The sequence below is a fragment of the Prinia subflava genome, chromosome 15, assembly GCF_021018805.1.
Source record: "Prinia subflava isolate CZ2003 ecotype Zambia chromosome 15, Cam_Psub_1.2, whole genome shotgun sequence".
Taxonomy (NCBI): domain Eukaryota; kingdom Metazoa; phylum Chordata; class Aves; order Passeriformes; family Cisticolidae; genus Prinia; species Prinia subflava.
In genome coordinates this window covers 13573415-13596437 of record NC_086261.1, presented here as the reverse complement: position 1 = coordinate 13596437, position 23023 = coordinate 13573415, and the positions used below count along the sequence as shown (strand labels likewise).

Sequence of the window (23023 nt, the reverse complement as noted above, 5' to 3'; positions counted from 1 at the left end):
AGAACATGAAAGACAACTAAAGATTTTAATTTCTGCTCAAAGTATTTAAAATGTGAGTGCTTAAAGCCTCCTCTTGAGACATTAAACTTCCATATAGGGAAGGCATAAATAAAAAACAATTAAATGTTTTAGATCATGATACATTTTCACTGCCCAATGTCACACCATTGACAGTGCAGAAACAGACCCTTCCAGGACTATCCTTCAAATAGCTTTGTTGCACAGGAGTGCCTCAAACTACTTTTTTAATCTTTGTTGTTGTTGGTCTGCATAACAAATTGTTTTCTTTGAGATGGACCAAATTACATCTGCCTCACCCTCCGTGCAGCTTACAAGGTTATGGTGCTTCACAAGCTATCCGGGGATACTCCTGATATCAATCTTGAAGCCTATTCAAAACAAGGCTGGGGAGTCAGGGCTTTCTCTGCCAACATTCCTGCTGAATAATCACACAGCTCCATTATCTGTGGGGGAGTCCTCTCTTCCAGCGTTCCCTCTCCGGGCTGTGCTGCCTGTTGGGAGCTCAGGGATAGAGCTGAGAGACACCGCGGGAAGCGTGTCCTGAAAGCCCCTGCAGATTGCAACACTATCACTTATCCCTTTCATGCTGTCTCTCTCCATAACGAGAGGCTCAGTCACAAAAGGCCGCCTTTGTCACTAAATAACCACGGCGCTGGTGCCTTCCCTAAGACTTCTCTCAACTTGTAAGTGCACGGGGCACAACGGGAGCACAGCGAACAGAAACGCTGAGCAGCAGGAGCCCCACCATCCCGGTGTCTACACTGATCTCTTAACAGGAAAGACACAGTGAAGCCTTCTATTAAGTTTTTACTTGGAAACTTGACAACAACTTCCCTGTATTAAAAATACCTCAGACTACACTTCTCCAAATTAAGCCCTTTGGATTTGAATATTTGCCATATACACTATACTTGGACTTGTATACTTGTCAATCACTTGTTTGCATGGAAACCTTTCAAAATCTTTACTTAGATGTACAAAAATGTTTTGACATTAAAGTAGAATGGAAGGCAGAGAGATGAGGGTTGGACATATTGCTCTGGCTTTCTTGGTCAGTCCTGCTCTTTGTGAATTTTTGAGGGGAAAGAGCTGGTTACTGTTCTTTGAGAGAGGGAGGTTCAAGGCAGTGAGGCTGTGAATGGCATTGGCTGGCACGGGCTATAAACACAGAAGTCTGGTTTGCAGTGAACATTTTCAGCACAGTTTGAGAGGCTGGAATTTCCAGATGACGTGCTCGATGTATGTGGTGGGGGTGGAAGGCAGACAGGATCCTTTTTTTCAGGTTCACTTCTGGCTGTCAGTCAAACATAGCAATAAAATCAGCTCCAATTAAGGGGATATGCAAGGAATTTCATGATAATGTCAACACTCCATTCCATCAATACAGGGGTAAAGAAAAAAGCTTTTCCTTTTTTTTTTTTTTTAAAAAAAAAACTCAGTCACACTCAACTGTGGTATCACCAGATAAACAGTTAATCACAAAGGTACATGAAGTGGTTCACAATTCCTTCATTATCCTGTGAGGTTTTTCCTTTGTTTTTTCTTTTTTTTTTTTTCTTTGGGGGCCCTGGTTTCTGTTTCATTTGCTTTCTGATTACTCCAGTGCTGACTTAACTTTCTCTAGCAGACTGCCTTCAATTCTCTAAGAGGTTCAGCTTCTCATCCATTAACCCCTTGCTGCAGGGAATCTCACTCACAAAACCTTAGAAACAGAAAACAGAGAGACCAGAGTACTGCATGGAGAAAACAGCCCAGCTCTGGACTCACTCCCATCTCACTTCACCTCTAACTTTCTGTGTGACATTAAAACATGTCCCCATTAAAATAAAGCATTTACCAAGGTTCTTAGGCTTCTCAATATTCAATAGGTACTTTTAATCCTGTATTTTACCATGTAGGAGCCTAAATCTACCTGTGATTACTTCCTTAGCTGCAAAATGGTCACTGTTACATTGCAATTGTACAAAAGCTGATCTATTTTGGATTTGTTGATCCAGGGAGAGGAGAATTTCCAGGGAGCACAGCTGCCCCTCCAACTGTACTGATGTGGAAGCATGTCAGATCTATAGCTGTCAGATTGCTACTCCATTTAATCTGCTCTCATGTTCATTGGTGAGATCTGCAATTTGTGGCTGCTCCAGCTGACCCCACAATCTACAAAGACATTTCAGAAGTGATTTTGACCTCCTCAACTCATATTAAGATTATCTGTGGTGCAGCTGTGGGTCAAGTCTCGGATGGTGCTTTTGTAACTTCTTGCCTACTTGGTATTCTGCTCTGTGCTGTTAATCCTGCAGAGCAGGAGGATGATTTCATCAGAATTTGATGTATTAAGCCTTGTGAACATGTCAGTGGTTTGGATGGAAGTAATTGTAGTTACATCCATTTCAGATTTCTAATTCAGCCCTCCTAAAATGCCCTAAAAGAAAGCCCCAAGGCATTTTAGAATAGCTGCATAGGGGTGAATGGTACACAAACTTACTGCTGTGCTTTATCCTCTCTCAATTTCTAGAGAAAAAAAAAAAAAAAATGGAAAGCTGTCCACTACTGATGAGAATATGTTTGGAATGAAGAACCTGCTGGATTATTTAAAGCTCTGCTCTACTGATAGCCAACCCTGGCTGTTAAAATGAACTGTATGACTACATTCCCTGTAAAATGTGTCTCCATTTCCTTTCAGGTTGGGAAGCTGATCCAAGAAGCAGCTGGAAGGAGTAATTTGAAGAGAGTTACACTGGAGCTGGGTGGGAAAAGCCCAAACATTATTTTCGCAGATGCTGATTGTAAGTCAGCACTTCCATATTTTTGCTAAAACATGATTGCATGAAGTCTTTTTCCTTTTTTTTTTTAAACTAATTTTAGGGCACATCTTTCATATAAAATGAAGTGAAGCAATACAGCTGTATCTAATGGCACTTTACAATTTTACAGAAGCAACCTAAGGTGTGCTGTCTTTTATAAAATACAACTTCTGAACCCACAGATTCATAGTCAACAAGAGAGCAGAAAAAAGGTTATAACCAAGCACACAGACACGGGGTTTTTCAGTTTGTCCCACACACATTTGCCATCCTATGCTCTGCAGCAAGGTGATTTAGTCCTTTATTTCTGGAAATTCTGTGATTTTTTTGGTTCAAAGCAATTATAAAAAGGGAGGACTTTTATGTACACTTGACTTGCTATACTAGTCAGTGCAGTATTCCTTTGTTAAGTAGCTGTAAAGGGAGATTATTCCATTTTTAAAATTTTCCCAACCAAAGAATTGCGCATTGAAATGTCCTCACTGCCACTGTCAGCAGGGAGCTGAAAACTTTGGCCGATGTATGATGTTGTGCAGCTGAGATATTTGGCACCTGAGAAGGTACAGCACAGCTGTTTAGGACAGGATATAAACACAAACTGGAAGTTTCTGCTTAAATGATCAGCAACGAAATAGTTACAATGTTGATATCTAAATTGTCAGCAGGAGGTTTTGAAGTTAACACCCCGTGAAGATGAATGAGATGGTTCACACCTTGCTCTGAGCTCTTGTTTCAGGCTGGGTGCAGGCACACTGCACTCAATGCCCTTTCTGAGAACTCTGCAACCCCAATAAATAAACAAATATGGATTTGGTCTTTTTGTTGAAAAGGGGGAAGTGAATAGAATGATTTCGAACAGCATGAATTACAAGAGATGGTTACAATCCTGTATCCATTTTCAAAACTTACCAATATCTGAAAAACCAGGGAAAGCTTGACAACCTCCAGCAGTTTTTCTACACAGAAATGCTTTACCAAGTCAAGGATTGCAATTTCAGCCACAGTCATCCTGGTAAGCTAAGAAAGCTCTTGTCAGCTGGAGGCAGACACAGATACTCCAGCCTTCTACCCCTTTACTCATCTCCACCTCCCATCAGGTATCACCACACCTCAAATGTCCCTCACCTGCTAACTCAGACTTGAACATCTAAACATTTCTAGTAGAGTGACATGTGCCAGGGGCAGGTCTGTGCTACGACCCTCTACAGGGGAAGGACAAGTGCTCTCTGGTCTTCCCACAATTACAACCTCCAGCACTTGGCCTAAGATTTAAACTTCAAAGCTCTGATTATTTAAAAACAGCAACTGGCTCACTGTTCCAAAGGAGTTGTTTGTTCTGCTTGAGGAACAGTGTGTGCCAAAAGTTAGCAGAAAGCATGATAAAGCTGTTGAATGTTTAGTGCACCAAAAAACAGAGAAGAATGGTTAGAGCCCCTCATGGTGAAAAACTGTTAACAATAGAGGAAGAAACATTAGTTAATCACAGCTATCCACTGGTGCTTTCAATCTCCATGGAGCTGCCAGGGGAAATTTGAATGTGGTCCAGGGAACACCCCACATAATTTTTCTAAAGACCACACTGAGGGCATAAAAAGACATTTCTGTTAGACAGAGTTGTCTAGAGTGTGCTGAAAGTAAAGCACTGTTGCTCTGTTTAGTCCATAAAAGATTGTACTTTAAGCAATGTTCCAAAGTGCTACAGCTGGTAACAGAGGTATTACAGTGCTTCAGGGCATCACTGTTTAGGAATGAATTCATTATTCTTGTCTAGTCAGTTATTACACCCAAAGTAAGAATGTGGCCTTGAATGTCTAAATATGACCAGATCCCCTCTCCTCCTTGAACAGAATGTGTTAGTTTTACCTCCAAGGAAGTTAGAGTAGAAATTGAGGGTTGATTGTTCTAAAATAGATATATAATTTTAGAGCCTTACCCAGTCATCTGCATGGGCCAAAAGGAAATTTCTCTGTTGCAGAAAAAGAACCTGTCTTTTTGGGAAGGATGGGTATTGCCATTATCAAAGTCAAATTCTCCCATGAATTTGGTTTGCTGTAATTCTCACACACAAAGTATTAAGCCCAGTGCCAACTCGGGATCACATATTTTCCTCTCCTACTGTGTCCCACTCACATGCATTTATGTGGAGCACGTCCTGCTTCTGAGGTTCCCTTAAGGGTTTTAATTGTGGTAAATGACATGTTGCTGGACACTGGTGAAGTTGTTCTTGCATATCTTACTCCTATTGACTGCTAAAGCACTGTCTGAACTTTTCCAGTGGGAATCATCCTCATTTCTGACCTGACACAATATGGGATGTCTTGATTTAGTTTTATTTCACCAAATCCTACTACTGAAGTTTCGGGAATGTGGTGCTGTGTAATAAACACAGCACTGGTGCAAAGGCAGATTTGCCCCCGGTGTCCCATGTGCTGTGTCTTGGTTTTCAGTGGACTATGCTGTAGAACAAGCTCACCAAGGAGTCTTCTTCAATCAAGGCCAGTGCTGCACTGCAGGCTCACGGATTTACGTGGAAGAATCAATCTATGAAGAGTTTGTCAGAAGAAGTGTAGAACGTGCAAAGAGGAGAGTTGTGGGGAGTCCTTTTGACCCAACTACAGAACAAGGTCCACAGGTAAAGGAGTAGGGCTTTGGCTCTAGAGCCCAGGAGGTACCTGGAAGCATTTAAACTCCACTAAGGCAGAGGTCAGTCAGTGCACACTCAAGGTCCAGAGTAGCTGACACAATACATGCTTTCAAGATTAAAATTCTAAAGGAGTAAATAAGCTGTGCAGCTCTGAGGTGTTTCTTGTTAATATAAATATCTCTGTTTAAATATCAATGTTTTCCTCCCAGTTTTAAGAGCAAGATTTGGATATTCCCCAAAACACAGCCCCCAAAATACAGCTGTAAACTGTGAGAAGCTCTTAAAAGTCTCTGTGAACACTTAACTGTCAAGAACTGTCTACAACCATAACTGTGCTAGGAGATCTGGGAATTCTAAGCAGAAGATGGGCATAATCAGAAATAAGTCTTTAGAAAATGTTCCTGCCACTAATAACCAGCTGGGCTTGTAACATTTTCAGGAAGTTAATCTGGAACAAAAACTAATGATCTGATTTTTTTTGTGCTTGTAAACTATGTTGCTTAGCAAGAGCATGGGTTAAGCCACAAACATAAGGTGACAGATCTTGAGAAGTGTGAGCCCAAAGTTACAGTCACCCCCTGCTTGTAGATCTTTGGCATCTGCAGCTGAAAGAGCAGTGGTGGAAGCAGGAACCAACTCACTGGAACATGACTTGTCTAAAAAAACCTGTTTGGACTCGGTTGTCGAGTACAGGGTCTGCACATCAAACAGCTTTTTCTCTCTTTCAGATTGATAAAAAACAATATAACAAGATCTTGGAACTGATTCAAAGTGGCATCACTGAAGGAGCAAAACTTGAATGTGGGGGAAAGGGGCTGGGAAGAAAGGGATTCTTCATTGAACCTACGGTGTTTTCCAATGTAACAGACGACATGAGGATTGCCAAGGAGGAGGTATTCACATGTGTGGGCAAGATCCTTTTAAAATGCCCTGAATATTACTTTTTTCCTTTTGTTTAATTCCTAAGACAAAAGCTTCAGAGTGAAAATTATGACCATATTTAAAAAAAAATAATCTTTTCAGAACTCCTTATGCACACAGCAAATGACATCAGCTTGGTAAGGAAGCTCAATTTTTGTCCCTGACTGTAAGGTCTCAGATATCAAAGAGGAGATAGAGGTAGAATGGACAAGTTCCCCTGAGGCACCGGGTTTGGAAAATTCATGCAGTTTTACAGACAGAATTATCAGTATTTATCACTAAATTTTGTTGTGGGAAATTTTAGAGTATACTAGGAGAGAAAAGATAATTAAGAAAGCAGAATAAAACAAGAATAAAATGACTCTGAGGGGGATAGTTTATTAATTATTAATCTTTGTTGCAGATTTTTGGGCCCGTTCAAGAAATACTGAGATTTAAAACCATGGATGAAGTTATTGAGAGAGCCAACAATTCTGATTTTGGGCTGGTAGCTGCTGTCTTTACAAATGACATAAACAAGGCCCTGACAGTCTCTTCAGCAATGCAGGCCGGGACAGTCTGGTAAGCAGAAGTTATCCCACTCCCACTCCTGAAGATAGAGAGTTTGACTCACTATCATCATTTCACTTCAGTTTTGCACCCTTTTTAAGAATATTCGTGCAGCCCATCCTGGTGGTGGATCACAGCAGTGGGGAGGTGCTGTGGCTGCTCCCTGCTGGGGAATGCTGCTGGAGCTGGGAGCACCCTGCTTCCCAAGACCATGGCAGCCACTGCTGCGTGGCTTCACTGAAAACAAACACGATAAACCCTCCGTTCTGGGGAGCACAAGAATCCTGGGAGGTTTTACTAAAGGCACAAAAGATTGGGCACTTTCTACAATATTAAGGAACTGAGGGGACACCTCCTCTCCAGTCTTTAGGCATAGGGAATGCCAACTCTAGAGTTTAGTAGCTTGCAATTTAGTATGTCAAACCTGATAAACTAAAGATCTGCAAGAAATTAGGGAGAAAAAGGGCAAACCCAACTCTGGCAGCTCATTGCTATAAACTGGCACTGAGGTTTGGCAGCAGATTAACAGTTCATTACTGAAGATGTGTCCAAGGGTATGGTGCTCTCCTCCAGCCCTCACAGGTCAAATCCAATTCTCCCTTGGGGTAAGAAGCAGGCTGTTGTTTTTGTAGCATAAATCCCTCATTTATTTTCAACATGAAAGAAGTTTGTTATTACTAAGAGGTATGGAGTGTCCTTAGCTCCACAAGTTTCATCCTCTCTCTGAGCTATCCACAGGTCTCTCTGGCAGTGCAGCTGGAATTAATGCCTCTTCCTGTTACAGGATAAATTGCTACAATGCCTTAAATGCCCAAAGTCCTTTCGGAGGATTCAAAATGTCTGGCAATGGGAGAGAGATGTAAGTATTACACTGCTGTTTTCTAAATTGTTTTCAATTTTACAACTTAATAAGCATTATTGAATGCTTCCATGCAAATATTTCAACCTGAGAATCAGGGCATAATATCAGGTGACTTTTAATCATCATTGTCAGTTCTAAATGCAACTGATTTGCATGGTAAGACTACCTTTTTTTTTTTTTTTTTTTTTTTTTTTTTTTTTTTTTTTTTTTTTTTTTTTTTAACATTGCAAACTAACTTACTGGAATTCTCTTCTTGTCCTGAAAGGAACTGAAAGTTTCTGAGTATTTTTCTGAACTTGTAATCTGTGTTTTCTGGAAGGCATTTTTAGCCATACTAAGCATCACTTTTCAGAAAGACTCTCTCTTTGGTGCTGCTGAGTGCTTGTTGACTGGTTTGGTGTACTTGTGTCAGAGTTGTTTTGCATGTATTGTGCCTCTCTTGGTAGCTTTTTCTTTCCTTTCTTCAGTTTTCACTATATTTATTAATATAGGTGCATTTGAATTTTATAAAAAAGTTATCAGCTTGCAGATTTTTTAACAATGAAATCAGGCAAAGAGAAGGAAACAAATGTGTTTACATCCCTTTGAAAAAAACCACTTAGCATTATAAAGCTTATTTCTTATTCCATTTAACACTAAGTGCCAAATATTTTGAAATGGAGCTCCACACTCAAATATTGTCCCATGTACCTAGTTTAAAGTCTTACCAGTTTCTCATTCTCATTACAATCACAAGAAAGTTTAGCAATTGCATCAGCCCCAGATTGGTTACATACCAAGGATTCAATTAATTTCTGTGCAGGAGGTATGTGTACCAGATAAGTCTCACCTAAGTTTTCAAAATAGCTCATGGCTAATGGCAAACTCAGCAGTAAAACTAAAGTAAGGTCAAACTCTTTAAAACTTTAAATATGCTGAAGTATACAATTTGACCTATAAAATAAGCTCTATGCAGTCTGAAGTATTTTCCCTCGTTAGGGAGTACTTTGAATAACACATTCATACTATTCACATTCATGAGTTATGAGGTGATCTCACACTGGCATAAATATGTCAGGTCATCTAACTCTTATCATTGTGAAAATATTCTAAAACTACTAAGCTCGATAGAGCCCATGAGTAACCTGACACCCAGGGGTGACCCCACTGACTCCAGGGAGGTTCAACTGTGCAAGCAAAATATTCACATATCAATGTTGCCGAGTTCTTGAAAGGGGGGAAACCCAGGCAGCACCCCAGCTCTCATGGAAAAATCTGTGCTAATTGCACACTTGATTCCCACTACAGCTTTGAAAGTATTCATCATAAACAATAAATGTTTGGAATGGCAATAATCTCCATCTCACAAAGATGCCTGAAAACCTACCTATGAGTAATTATTCTACTCCTTTCAGAACCTCTTTGATCAGATATCACCTTCTAATTCACCTCCTCCACCCTGCATTAATACCTGCATACTTTTTATTAAAATGCCAGTTTCCTAGATTCTTTTTTTAAGGGATACATTTTACAGCATAAATAATGTTGAGTTGGGCAGTTAAAGAAAAAAAAGAAAAAGTGTGTCATTGCTAAGGTGACACTATGTCACAGCCAGATCATAACCAGGCCACTGTGCTGCCTGTGCCAGAACTGCATTTTCTGGGACTTGTTTTGGCCCTGTATTTAAATTCACGGGTTTTCACCACACATGGGCAAAAAATCAACACAAAGTTGAGAACTCTCATACTCATTTTACACTCCTACAAAATGTAGCAGGGTATGTGTATCCCAGTAGAGAAACAGAACTCATGTACACAATACAGGTGATTTCTGATTGCAATCAGACTACTTACAATATTCTGGTATCCTTGAAGAGGTCTAGAAGTCATGAGTTTGGGGTTTTTTTCATTCATTTTTCTTTAAAGTTTTTTATCACCACCTGGGAAATGTAAAATTTAACTCTTGTAATTCAAAATTGGGTGGTTCGCTCCAGATAGCCACATGTGTCCATTTTATATTAGAGCTCCCCAAAATTCTGGTCTCTGTCCAAACATCTTCAAGGGAAGGAAGTGCCATTCTACTTCAGAACTCTCCTCCAATGTCATAGGAATTGTTATTGTCTGGATAGCTCTGACATACAGCAACGCACACCTGCATTCCGAAAAACAAGCGCAAGCAGGACAATGGCTTGGAGCTGTAATTCCCTTACCTTTTTTTCTCCTGGATTGAGGGAGGGAAGAGAATATGTCATATTTCTTCTTAAAAAGCATTTTGTTCCCCTTCCCTCACACCTACACAACGAGGGGACAGCACCATGCAGATTTGATGCGTGGGCTCCTTCCTTGTCACAGACACGACGTTTGTTCTCACTCTGACACCAAGCTGCAATCCCAGGAGAGCCAGAGCGGCCACAGAATAGGAGGGGTTTGCTCCCTGCATCAGGCTGTGGGGACAGTTGAATCCTTTGACTGAACACACACTGACTCTCCTGCTCTGAATGTCTGGCATAACTCATCTTCCTATTCAGCAAGTGCAGCTTTTTAACTTTTGAAAAATACTTGCCTTAGAAATCATCACAATTGTCCTTTTCCAAACTATTGACCAGAAAACAAACACGTAAAGCCCTGAGCTGGAGAAACAGACAATAAATGTCTAATTTTGTTTGGCAGACCAAGATGAGAGATCAAGTGGCATTTAGAATGTACATAAAGTCACTCGCTGCTGTCACCTGGATTATCTATTGGTTTGCAAAAATGTGTCCAACGGGTGTCTGGAGCTGCAAAGCAGCCCTGCTGAATCCAGAAACTTCTGCACAGACACCTTCTAGCATTAGTTATTGTGCTCCAGGCAACTCCTGGTGACAGTTTCCACTCAGCCCTAAAGGAATGCTTCTGATAAAGAGGTTTTTGGTCATTCTTTGGAGACAAATCCACCACTTCCTACTGAAAGCTGGGGGTGGTGTGGTCCAGATCAATGGGAACCTAAAGAAGTCTTCACTAATATTTGCTTGCAGGTACTTAGACTCTGGTAAATCTGCCTACAGAATCATCAGTCTGCTGCATCCCTTAAATACAGACCACTGTATCACATATAAGGCTTACCAAGCCAACAGGCACATCAGCTTTGAGAGCTGCAGACAAAGGGATGTGCGCTGGTAAATACTGATATTTCTGCTCAAATGAATTAACTTTCCAAGGAAGGTTACAGGAGTTTCACCCCAATGGTATATTTTGGGTGAAATCTGCAGTGTAGAAGTAAATACAAAATGGGTTATGCAACACTGGGGGCCTGCAGAGGGGTTTAATTGCCTTAAACAGTGGCCTCTCACTCCATTCTGAAACACTTAGTAGAAGGAGGTTCTGAGGAATTCCTCTGAAATATTCTTTATGGTTCAGTGGGCATTAAGTCCTGCACAGGAAAACCCAGAGGGGAGGCAGTGTCAAATTGTAAACATGCCAACATCATATTCATGCCAGCATGTTCTGTATTTTAATATAAGTAATAGAGCAAAACTGTGTGTGTCTTAGGGGTGGGGATAAAAATTCAACCAAGAAATAATTGTCTGTAAGAGCTCCTGAAAAAAAATCCTCATTGAGTTAATATGGAAAAGATGTTCTGCTTCCAGACGTGGGCTGTACCTGTTTTGAGGTGGGGACAGTGTTTGCTTTACAGACACAGCATCTGGAATCACTACTGTCATAAAGAGACCTCTCATTACTCAAAATAGGCAGAGGAAAATCAAAATACCTGTACTTCAGGGAAGACAAGTGCAAGTCCCACAAAGCCATGCAACATCCACTCTAAACCTCAGCAGAGGGGCCAAAGAGTTGAGCCAGGCTGCAGCTGACTAAAACAAAATGTTAACAGCATTCAGAAATATCCACTTTTTAAGCATAATCTATCCAAAGCAGAATGTGTCCCCCTCAGAGTCATGTGTCAGGTGACTGGAACCTAATATGTGCCTGGTCTCTAGCAGTGTGGAGGTTCTTATGTAAGGTCTTGTGCCACAAAAAAATGAGGAATTCTACAGGGAATCACAGAAGGGAATCAGAGCAAACTGAACCCCTCTTCCACATTTTGTGCAAATGCTGATTTCTAGAGAGTTTTGCTAGGAAAACAAGATCAGCAGGTTAGGAATCAAGTTCATCTTTATCCACAGTTGTGAGTAGTTCATTTTCCATTGTGCTCAGTGTGGACCTTCCCTTTCTTGAGTGCAATATAAATAGTAATTTCACTGGCCAGTGAGGTAGGTCTTGGTGTTTGGACATTTTCAAGGCCTCAAAAGAACAGAGGACATCAATTCACTCTCAAAAGCTCCATCAATAGACAGTGAGTATTTCTGGGTTTAATGTTCTGTATCTCCTCATCAAATCCTGAAGCCATCCATTGTTCTTCTGACCTAAACTGAACTGCAATTTTGGGTTATATCTTAACTTTATCAAGAAATCACTTTGCAGATTTTTGCTCGATAAACAATACCCGGTATGAACTGATGTTGCAATTTGTTCTTTAGGGGTGAATGTGGATTGAGAGAATATTCTGAAGTTAAAACTGTGACAATAAAGATCCCTCAGAAGAACTCCTAAAATGAGAAAGGACCGTGTTGTGCAGAAGAGCACATGATGCCACCTTCTCTATTCCTTATGGAGACCAGCACTCAGGAATAAAAAGTGTTACACAATATATATTTAAGAAATTAAGTTGCAACATATATACTGGGCACATAACTGCGTACGTAATGCAAACCAACTCTGCATGTTTTCATAAAACTCTCCTGAGAATCGTTACATCTTTATAAAACAAATCATAATGAGATAAAATTGCTACTGGGCATCATTTAATAACGGTTCTAGCTATAAAACTGTTAAATGCAAATGCATGCACACACACATTTATCTCTTCCTTAAATAAACAAAATAAGTCTTACTGCTTTCAGGCTGCCTTCTCAAACAGACCTGCCTTGTACTGACATTGTAGATTCAATTAGGGCTCTACGAGCCACATTTTACCCAAAACACTAGCAATGAACAACGCAAGTGTCATCAATGTTGTTAAAAAATAAAAGATTCTGAATGGTAATGGGCCCAAACCTGGTATAGTGGCAACTTTCCAATTAGCCTGCCCACAGGAAGAGGTCAGACTGGGGAGGGACTCACTCTGCTGCATGGCCAGTGAAAGCCAAATACTTATCAGAGATTTGGCTTTCATGGCTCACAGCAATTTGGATTTCAAAGCTTATTTTCGTAATTACTTTATGTCTTGCTATAAGCAAAAAGTCCTCCTTCATTTACAGGAACTTGAAGGGATTTACCTGCCTGCCAAAAGAGCAAGGCCAGACAGGGTGGGTGGGTGTTAACGAGAACAGGAACAGATTCCAAGGCTTCACAGAATATTTTAGCTTTCACTGCTTGTCTAGTTTTGTTGTTATTGTTACTGTTGTTGCTTTCACCTTTTTTCTTTTTTTAAACAAATATATGAACGCACAGGCTCCATTTATTTGTCTGCTACTAGGGTGCCTGTGATTACACTGGGAATCATTAAGTACCTGTTACAGCTTTTCCTAAATGATGTCTTGCCATCCTCACCACGCGCACCTCAGGCGATGTTACTGGCTACTACTGAGCTTTCAATTCTTTGGTTTTTTTGGTCCAGACAAAAATATGTGCAAGCTCTTTCAGAACTGAGGTGTTTAAAGCCTGTTACATTAATACCTGCTGCCTACAGAATCTCTTCAAATCTATCACTGACAAACCAAACACTCTCTCTCTCCTTTTTCAGCTGCAGAGTGCATCAATTCCCCCTTTTTTAGGAGGTTTCATTTTATGTTTTAACTGAGAATTAAGAAAATCTATTTTAGAAGTACAGTAAATCATCCACACAGTGTAGCTGCATGATCTGGGGTTTAAGGACAGAATTACAGCCTCAGATGCAAGTTTTCCTAGTTGTGGAGTCTATGCTATGAACTGTTGAAAACTCCAGCCCTGATCAGAAACTACCTTCTGCATGTTCTTAACTTCCTTTAGTCTCTGAGGAATTCCTCTTAGATTTGAAGCTGTATGTGTCCTTCAGCATACTGCTGATCAGGACAAGAGTCTCCAGCACTTTGTAGTGTGGTGGCCCTTAATATTTTGTAACTCATGTCAAACTGTGTATGTGTTTTTAAGCAATACATCTACATGTCGTTATTCAGAACTGATAGTACATCCACAGACATTGAGATAAATCAAAGTATTCCTGAGCTGTTAAATTCAAATGCCATATACTTCTACTGTAGTGTATGTCAGAGTGAAGAAAAACAAAATACAGCAAAGTAAGAGATTAGTTACCTTTTAAACTGCAATATAAATGTGAAAAGGGAGACTTTACTTCTTTTCTCCTATTTACATAAAAAAGAAACTTCCTGTGCTTACAGCATTTACACCATGTACTCTTTTGTATTCTTTTCATGTATTTTGTATGTCTGTGCTTTATTCCCAATACATTCAGGTAAATAATATAGAGTTGCCATTTTTTTCAACCCTGTCACTGCAGCTCCATTTGATGTACATGGATTTGTGAAATCCTTTTTTAGATGTACCATCTGCATGGATCCAACAAAACATTTTTCCAGTCCCTGCAGCTTTTTGTTACAGTTTTTAATCATGTATATAGTTATATGTTATTAAAAAAGTAAAAGGATATTTTCTATGAAGTTTTTTCCATTAAAAAGGTTTAGAGAAAGACTTTAGACTGTGAGACTCCTTTATTATTGACAGAGCTATAAAAATATTAAAAAAAATATTTTCTTAGCAAAAGATCTGCTCTCACAGTAGCTTTATTTTCATTTGCAAAAGTGAATGAAGTAAAAGGCCAATTACATTTGCTGGAATATTATTGCAGCTGTATGAAAACACTCGTGAATTGCAGATCTAGGTCATAGTCAAAGTTCATCCTCACCCTTATGGTCATAAAGTTTAGCTATTGGGGCAGGTCTGAAGTCATCAAAACCAGTGGGACACCCTTGCAAACTGCTGCATCACAGCTTGATTTTTGGATAATGTTTTAAAAAATCATGATGCCTTTTCTTTCTCTAGTAGATGTTTCACAGAGATTATTAAATTACCACTCAGACCTTTTATGGAGAAATAGTGTGCTTAACTTTGATTTCAATATACTAAAATGGGACAAAGACAGACTGAATTCACATGGCCTGGTACTATACAACTCTCCCTCAGGCAAGGCCTTTATTCCAGATTCCTGTCGTTGCCAGGAACTGCATTCCTTTTTGAAATGGTGCCTGTTTAGGTAAAGTAACGACTCAGTTATTACGGCCAAGCTACTTCATTGTATGGCAAGCAATGGTCACACCTCAGTGTCACAGAATAACACTGCTGGTTTAATCAACACTTGAGAGGCAATCACAATGGAGTAACTTGACTGGAATAGATGGGATAAAAGAGAATAATACTCAATAATAGGGAGGAAATTGCATTCTTAGGAAGGAGCACTATTCCTGAAAGTCTGGAATATCAGGTATATATTAGGTAGAGTATCAGTTCTATTTAACTTGTGACATTGACCGCTCTGCTGTGGGACTTTGTGTGGACAATTAGCACTTTCCATATTGCCCATCTCTCTGACCCACTTGCCACCTGTCTCAGCACTCCAAGCAGTCACACAGGCACAAGCAATGGAGACCTTTTATGAAAGCAAAGCAAAGGAAGGGAGGTTGTTCTTGTACCCACTGAAAACAAGGAGTGTCTTCTAGTGAAATGAGAAAAGTTTAGTCCATAGTAAATAAGCACTCTGTGGAGCTCCAGACAGTGAAAGTGAATGTATCAACAAAAGTGCACAGGTGTAGTAAAGGGAGAGTTTGGAACTAACTGTGCATTTCTTCTAGAAAAGGATGTGAAGAAAGGCAAAAAGTTTCAGTTCTGTGGCCTTCAGACAAAGCAGTGGATATTGATACTACTTGGACAGCATTCACACATTTATTGGTGCCCTGTTACAGAGAATGTTCTTCTCTCTTTCTCCCCACAGAGGCCAGGATGGAAAATCTTGCCTTGCATATGCAGTGGCACTGTGTGTCACAGTACCCTGTTATTTCTCAGTTCTGTCCTGGAAAAAGACAACCCTAATAACACTGAATTCAGGGCACCAGCTGAGCTAGGAAGTCAAAGGCGAGCAGTACACTGTACTTTTTGCTTGTGACTCTGCATGGTTACATGTAGAGCTCTGGATAACTACATTTACCACCTTACATTTGCATCCATACGTCTCCATTTACTGTATGCTGAGTCCATCAACACAGGAAGTTATTTTTCTCATAACAACTTCATACCACAATGACTGATATTCACAGTGCTACATCTATCAGGAAGCAGGAAAAGCCTCTGTGGCTATTAGATGCCATCAGCATTCCCAACCCATTCAAACAGATTTCTCTCAGCACATTAGACTACAGCTGCATAAAACGCATCCTCCTCCCTTGTCCTCATTAAACACACAGTCTATAATTCTTTCTGTATCTTCACTGTATCTTCTGTGTCTGCTGACAGTGCACAGGTATCAGGGAACTGTGTGTGGCTCACCCAAAAAGCTCAGGAACTCCTGAAGCAAGTGCGAGACTTAAGCATGAAGTCAGGCCATTTATAAGGGTAGATTAGTCTAAGTGAGAATAGTGGTATAATCTCACATGACTAAAGTGTGGCTAGAATATGCCACTACTAAGGTTTGAGGCTTGGGGTCCCACTTCCCTCTTCCACCCAGCACAGTGTGGAGTGCTGGGATGCTGGTTTCAATTAGCACTTTCCTAATTTTTCTCAGAGGACCGGAACTGACACGCTGGAATTCAAGGTTAACACAAGTAACAGATGATTACAGCTGGCTGCAGCACAAGTTCAGGCATTTCAGTGGTGCAGAGCAGGTTAAGTATTCTGTATTCTGTAGCCACAGCTGCTGCACTGGGCAGTGCTCAGCACCAAGTGCCTGCTTATCTGTGCCTGAGGCCTAGAGGCTGCACATACACACAGGACTGGAAATCTGTCCCAAAGACAGAGAGGAGAGGCACGAGGCTGATTTGCCTCTTCGTACAACTGGGGTAAGTCACACCACAACTGTTGCAAAATGTCTCTGCCTTAGCTTACTAAGCTTACCAAGTCCCTTAGCTTACTGTTAGCGAGGGAGGAAAAGCACATCTGCATTTCCCTGAATCCCTGCATTTCCTAAGAATGGTTGATTCTGAAACAGTTCTGCCAGTTGAGTTTACATCCTGAACCCTCACTAAAAGCCAGTCTTATCCCACTAGCACAGGTATTCTAGAACTCAGTTGCATCATAAAGACCATAACTGTTTTTTCCTGATATCATAAATTTAAATCCACTTAAGCCAGTAGTGAAGAGAGACTCCACCTACAATCGACTGCTTCTTTATGGTGAGCATTTGCACTGTTACTTTTCATGGGTTATTAGGATGAGTTTCATCAAATAACAGAGGCTGGCTTTTACTGTGCACAGCAAATGTATTTTTGGCTGTGCTTGCAGTGCCAGGAAGCACTCCAGGGAACACCTTTTTCACCTGATTTCATGTGAAATTTATAAACACATTATGGAGGGTCTTTGCCATCATCTGTCATACCTGCCAGTGCCCAGGAAGGCTGGGACATCTGCTGGGACAATCTACCTTAAGGATCAACCGAACCTACATTACTGACATGTTGCCCAGTGCATTACTGTAACCATTCCTTGTACTGTCATTTAATCCTAGTATTTAACACAAATCCTGCAATTCCAGGATGCTTTCAAGGTGTTTTTAGCTGCCTGGAGTCTCTTGACGAGACACTCTGCATAAACCTGGATTGTGCAACCAGCACAGCAATAGACTGTAAGACAAGCTCCAGCTGCAGGGGTTGCCAAGGAGGCTGTGCAGGCAGCAGGCTGGAGTAACCCAAAAGGGTGCTTGTGAAATGTTTGTGCTGCTGGCAGGCAGCACATTGCCAGGACAGATCACACATCATGCATTTGCACATCAAATGAAGCTGCACTGGTCTGAGAGCATGGGAAAGGCCTGTCTTGAACGGCATGTGTCCTACTTCCTAAACATGTATATTTTACACTTTACACTTGGTTATTGGCCAGATTGAAAGTACCGCAAGTTCCCCAAAGCTTGTCGTTTTGCCTTTGAAGTAGAACTGTTTGGATAATGTTTCCTTTGGCAATTTATCTATGTAACAAAGCAGGAACTTAACTGCATTGGCCTCTGAATCCTCCGCTAGCTTTTGTCGAAGTCTTCATACTCTTGTGTATGTGTGCTCTCACAGAATTTGATAATTTTTTGTGACCTTGCTTAGCCCCTCTCCTCCTCCCTCATGGTTCTGCATGGTGAGGCTGGTGCTCATATTAACTCACTTAATTCTGGGGCTTTTCCCTGCTCTGTGTATGCCTGGCTGAGTTCCCATCTCCTAGAACAGCATAATTAGCAAGATGTTTGTGCACACCTTGCTCCTGCTACCAAACAAAAAAGAAAATGTGCTTCAATGGCTTGCCCTTGCAAAAGAGCTTCAGCTCATGGTCCACCGCTTTTCCCTCCATACTCTCACCATTCCAGAAGATGGGACACAGAGCAGGATCTCCTGAGGAGCTTCTGCTCTTTTCTGCTTTCTGTTGGTCCAAAACCTCTCTCACAGTCTGCGGCATTGGACATCTAATCTCAAAGCACAGTGAGAGCCTGGCAAGAGAGGCCTCCTTTTAGATTTGACTTTGAACATCACAAACACTCGGGTTTCTGGGAAGATGCTGAATGGAAAGGCCCTCTTTGCTCCCACCAAGAAACTGCAGACAAGGGACTCTGGCTAAAGCACTCCCCTCTAGGGTATGCCCAGTGGCATCTGACACTACTAGGTCAGAACTCACAGCTTGTTCATTCACCAGAGAAGATTGTGGCTCTCACTCAGAGCTGCCTGGTGAGATGCCCTATCCCAGGCTGTACAGCTATGGGGACTAAGTAGACAGACTTTATTCAAATACAGTATTTCAAGAAGTCCAGAAAAGTCACCAAATACTTTGGCGTTATTCCTCCAGCATCACATGCATACATAGTATATTTTAAATACAACCTGGCTGTGAAATCAAGGAGAAAAACATATTGCTGCCAAAGAAATGGGCATTACCATAGCTCCCAGTCTGTTGTTCCTGAGTAGCCTGGAGCCCCCGAGCAGTACCAGGAAGGCTCCCACAGCACAATGCTGCATTGCCCAAGGGTGCCATATCTGCTGCAAGGGAGGAGGCTGCTGAGAGCACCATGCCCCTTCTATCCTGGCATGAAACTAAACTGGATCAAGACCCTTCCTTGAAAATCTCTCTCATGTTTCTCCACAGTGCACACTGCACACCGTAAGCCAGAGGAAGCCATTGCTACACTGCTCCTGGGAATTGTTAAATTGTCCAGGTCCCTGAACATACCAGAATATACAGAACCACCTACTCCCATCATGAGACTGCAGCAAAACCCAGAGCAATTCCTACTCTGTCTTTGCTGCAGCCCAGCCTCTCCAGCAGTCTTCCCCTTGCTGTATTTGCCTCCCAAGGACAAACACATTTCTGGGGAAAAATGCCCAGGAAATACCACTGGTAAAACAGACTCTTACAGGAGTTTCCTTCAGGAATATCTGACACCCCACAAGTCCCATTAGATTCCCTTTTGTAAACCTCTCTGATTATACTATTTCAGATCACTCTAGTGGGAAAATGATAGGAGGCTCCAGCTGCACAATGCTTTTCAAAAAGACACAGAAAGATGCACGTATCTCCTGCATCTGTAGCAACTTCATAGTCAAGTCTCTGAGACAAATTTTAACTTAATTTCATATCCCATTATAGAGACTATGAAAAAAATCACTGCAGAAACTCTTTCTCAGTGTTCAAAATCCCCTTGTAGCTCTTTCCTATGAAAATACCAAGCCTGTTTTCTTCCCTGTAGTGAACTGCAAGTGTATTATGGAAGGTCTGGTGCAATGCTCTGCTAAAAGACAGGATTGCTGGTTGCTTTCTATTGTAAAAACACACAGAGCATCCCAAGCTCTTTCTCAGGGTTTTGGCAAAGAGGCTCTTTTAACTAGCTGTGTTCTTAGGTAGAACAGCAACAAATGACTTGATGATTTGTTTTTACAATGTCCTCTCTGGGAAGACTAATTACCAGCTAACCTTCTAGCATGCAGTTTCAAACATGAAAAGAGTGGGGCCCCACTCCTTTTCAGGAAAAATTCATACTACAGACTGCAGAATCTCTCTGGGTGAGGGCATTTTGCTGAAGGTTTCTAAAAGCTCCAGGATTATGGGCTGACCAAGAGATCTCATGATGCTTTTAGAATTTTGCTGATAGAATGAAAAAATTTAGAATGAAAAATTGAGTGGAAAAAAATCCCACGCTTTCCTCAGTTTTACTATTTGTCTCTTTGGGGTAGTTATAGTCACCAAACCAAATGGACATGGAAATACTGTTCTCAGCTGTTTTGCTGACAAAGCACAGGAGAACAAAGGTAAATTTCATGCATTAGTTGTGTAAATTGTGTTCAGCAGAAGGAACAACGTTGCACAGAGCATTGTGTTGAGCTACCAGCAGATTCTGCCTGAGAAAGGAAATCAAACTAATGGGCTTCTTCCAATTTGTCTTTGTTTCACACAAAGTTTCAGGACAAGCAACTTTTCTTCCTTATTATTCCTCCTATTGGACTTCTTTCTCCATTCTTAATTCCTCTTCCTCTTTGAGTGAATGGTGCCTCTCCAAAGGTTTGGGCTGAAGCAAAGTCCTGAATGTGCAGGTAGTCTCTGCTGGTATTTTCCAGCTGTGCAATTAAACACTGGGAAGGCCAGGCAGTACCTTCTCATTGCTCTGTGCTCCTGGGTGATTCAGACTGCAGAACCAAGGCAGCAAACATCTCTCAGTTTTCTGGCTCAGGCACAGCACCCTGTGTTTGGTAAGTCATCAGTCACATCTGCACAAGCTTATCGTAACCATCCTCTCCATTCTAACACACCTTTTCCCCAGTTATAGTTATCAAGATTTACAGCAAATAATTTTGTAATCTCCTTTTACTGGGCAACTAAGCAGCAGCAAACACAGTGTATGTTCCAAACTCCTTGTTCAAACATGTTTTATAACCTTTAAGATAAAAGTAAACTTGCTAGGTTTTAAAATCTTTCCCTGCTTTCAATGTTATTAAAGCTCTGGAAGACATGCTCGATTACACTAGCTTGAGTTGCAAACCATTGCAAGCACAGGCTAATTAGAATCTGAGCAACTGTAGATGCTGCTGAGCAGAGAGAAAAATTGATAAACCAGGACAAAATTTACAGATGGGAAGGGGGAGTGGGAGGCTTAAATGGTTTTTCACTTCCTCTTTTCCACACAGTCCTTAGCACACCTCGCACAGCCTCATGCCCCACTCCCAGTCATGCACTTGATCTCCTGCACAGCTCCTCCTCTACAACTGTCCTTTGAGAGGTATTATTTTAGAAATTTAAATTAAAATGTTCCTCTGTATATAATACATCTACTTACATAAATCTCATACAACATTCAGAATTTCCAGAATCCATATAAAATCCAAACCCATGCATTTGCTTCAGCTGCTTATTTATGTCAGGGATTTTTAAGAAGTTCAGACCTGGAAAGAAACTTGTCCTCTCTTCATGAGACTGTAGATATCATCACTTCCTATGGAATACATTTACAACACAAACAGGCTTTGGATGATCTACAAACCAAAGCTACAAGAACTGTGGGAGTTCCAGTTACAAGGTAAGCATCCATTTTGAAACAGTTCTAATAAAATCAAGTTATTTCAGCTGCAATGGCCTGCAGGGACAACAATATTTGCTTTCTTTTGCAACATCTTTGTCAATCCTACTTCATGGCAAAAAAAAAAAAGGAGAATTTGCTAATTAATCACCTGATTATTTGTATGCACTTGATCAAAACCAAAGCCTCACTGTCCTCTGCAAACATCCTATATTTGGTATAGGCCTTGAAGGTTTCAAAAGTAAAATGAAAATCTTTGAAGAAAATAATTACTATTATCACTTTACAAGCAAGAAGGTGATTGAGAAAAAAATGGAGTGGCTCATCCCAAGATTACAGAGGACAACCTGTTGCAAAGGCTGGGACTAAGTGTGGATCTCCTGGCTCCTAGAACAGTGACCTGCTTGGTACTGGCTTGTTACTTCTATTACAGCAAAGGAAAAATTAATACCTGCAAACACATGCACAGAGAGGATGAGACCCTTGAAGAGGAATTCAGTTTGTCTAAAGATCTGTAGAAACAGAATTTACATGTCTGGCAAACTAAGCTGAGGAAAGCCCTTGAAATTCTTTGGAACCACTGATCTTTCAAGGCCTTAAGTAGAGAGGTCTGATTGTCCTTGTGACACACAGCCACACCAGCCACCCACTTCTACGTATTTAGACTCAGAGCAGGATCTCTCAGCTAATAAATAGTACCATCAGCTTTCACCACAGCTTGACCATAGACAAATGAGCTTCTCAGCTCTTGTATCAGTCTCCTGCAGTCCTGGTGTGTTGTTTCCTGTTTCTTCACAGACAAGTGGCAAGCTCCATCTTGGATACACCTGCGATTTGTTTGTTTGTTTGTTTTTACACACACACGTGTTCAGGCTGCAGGTTTTTGTTTGGATGGACACAATTCAATCCCCTGCATTCCCTTTCTCTCCCCATTCCTACAATTGCTCCCCACAACAGGTGAGTTTCAGAGGACCTAAGCACTGTTCATCCCTGCTGAGTTCACTGGGAAGTGACTGTACTCAGCACCTGTAAAAAACTAGGATATACAGATATTTGGGTGTCTGTGAGGCATTAACTTAAGGAAGCAATTAGGGATCAGTTAGGGCTGGTTGTGTTAACACCAATTAATTGCAGCTTGACTAAAAATCTTTGAAAAGCTGAGTCTAGAGCTGGACCCTACCCGAGATTCCTAACTGAGGTCCAGCCAGAGGCTTTCGAGGGGAGCTCTACCCTGAGGTGACCCTGTTGACTGGAGCCTTTAAGACAGCAGCTGGAGATCAGACACACAGAGCAGGTGTCAGCACCTCCAGCACAGATATAGCAATTTAGAGCAGGATTCATCTTGTCCAAGTTCCTAATTTGGGAATCTTATTTTAACCTTACCCTGATTAATTCAAATCATAGTCAATGCTGTATGTCTTAAACTCACAGCTATTGACAGCTGATGGCAAAGCTCCATAACTACATATG

At 41.1% G+C, this 23023-nt stretch overlaps 1 protein-coding gene across 1 annotated transcript in view; it reads left to right on the top strand.

Moving 5' to 3' along the window:
- The window catches only part of ALDH1A2 (aldehyde dehydrogenase 1 family member A2), a 54688-nt gene extending 40188 nt beyond the window's left edge, over window positions 1–14500 (top strand). The window contains exons 8-13 of the mRNA XM_063412210.1: window positions 2702–2804; window positions 5270–5454; window positions 6195–6359; window positions 6791–6948; window positions 7721–7795; window positions 12291–14500. Of these exons, the coding sequence (XP_063268280.1) occupies window positions 2702–2804; window positions 5270–5454; window positions 6195–6359; window positions 6791–6948; window positions 7721–7795; window positions 12291–12363 (759 nt within the window). The 3' untranslated portion in view covers window positions 12364–14500. The remainder of the gene's footprint in view (window positions 1–2701; window positions 2805–5269; window positions 5455–6194; window positions 6360–6790; window positions 6949–7720; window positions 7796–12290) is intronic.
- The last annotated feature ends 8523 nt before the right edge of the window (window positions 14501–23023 follow it).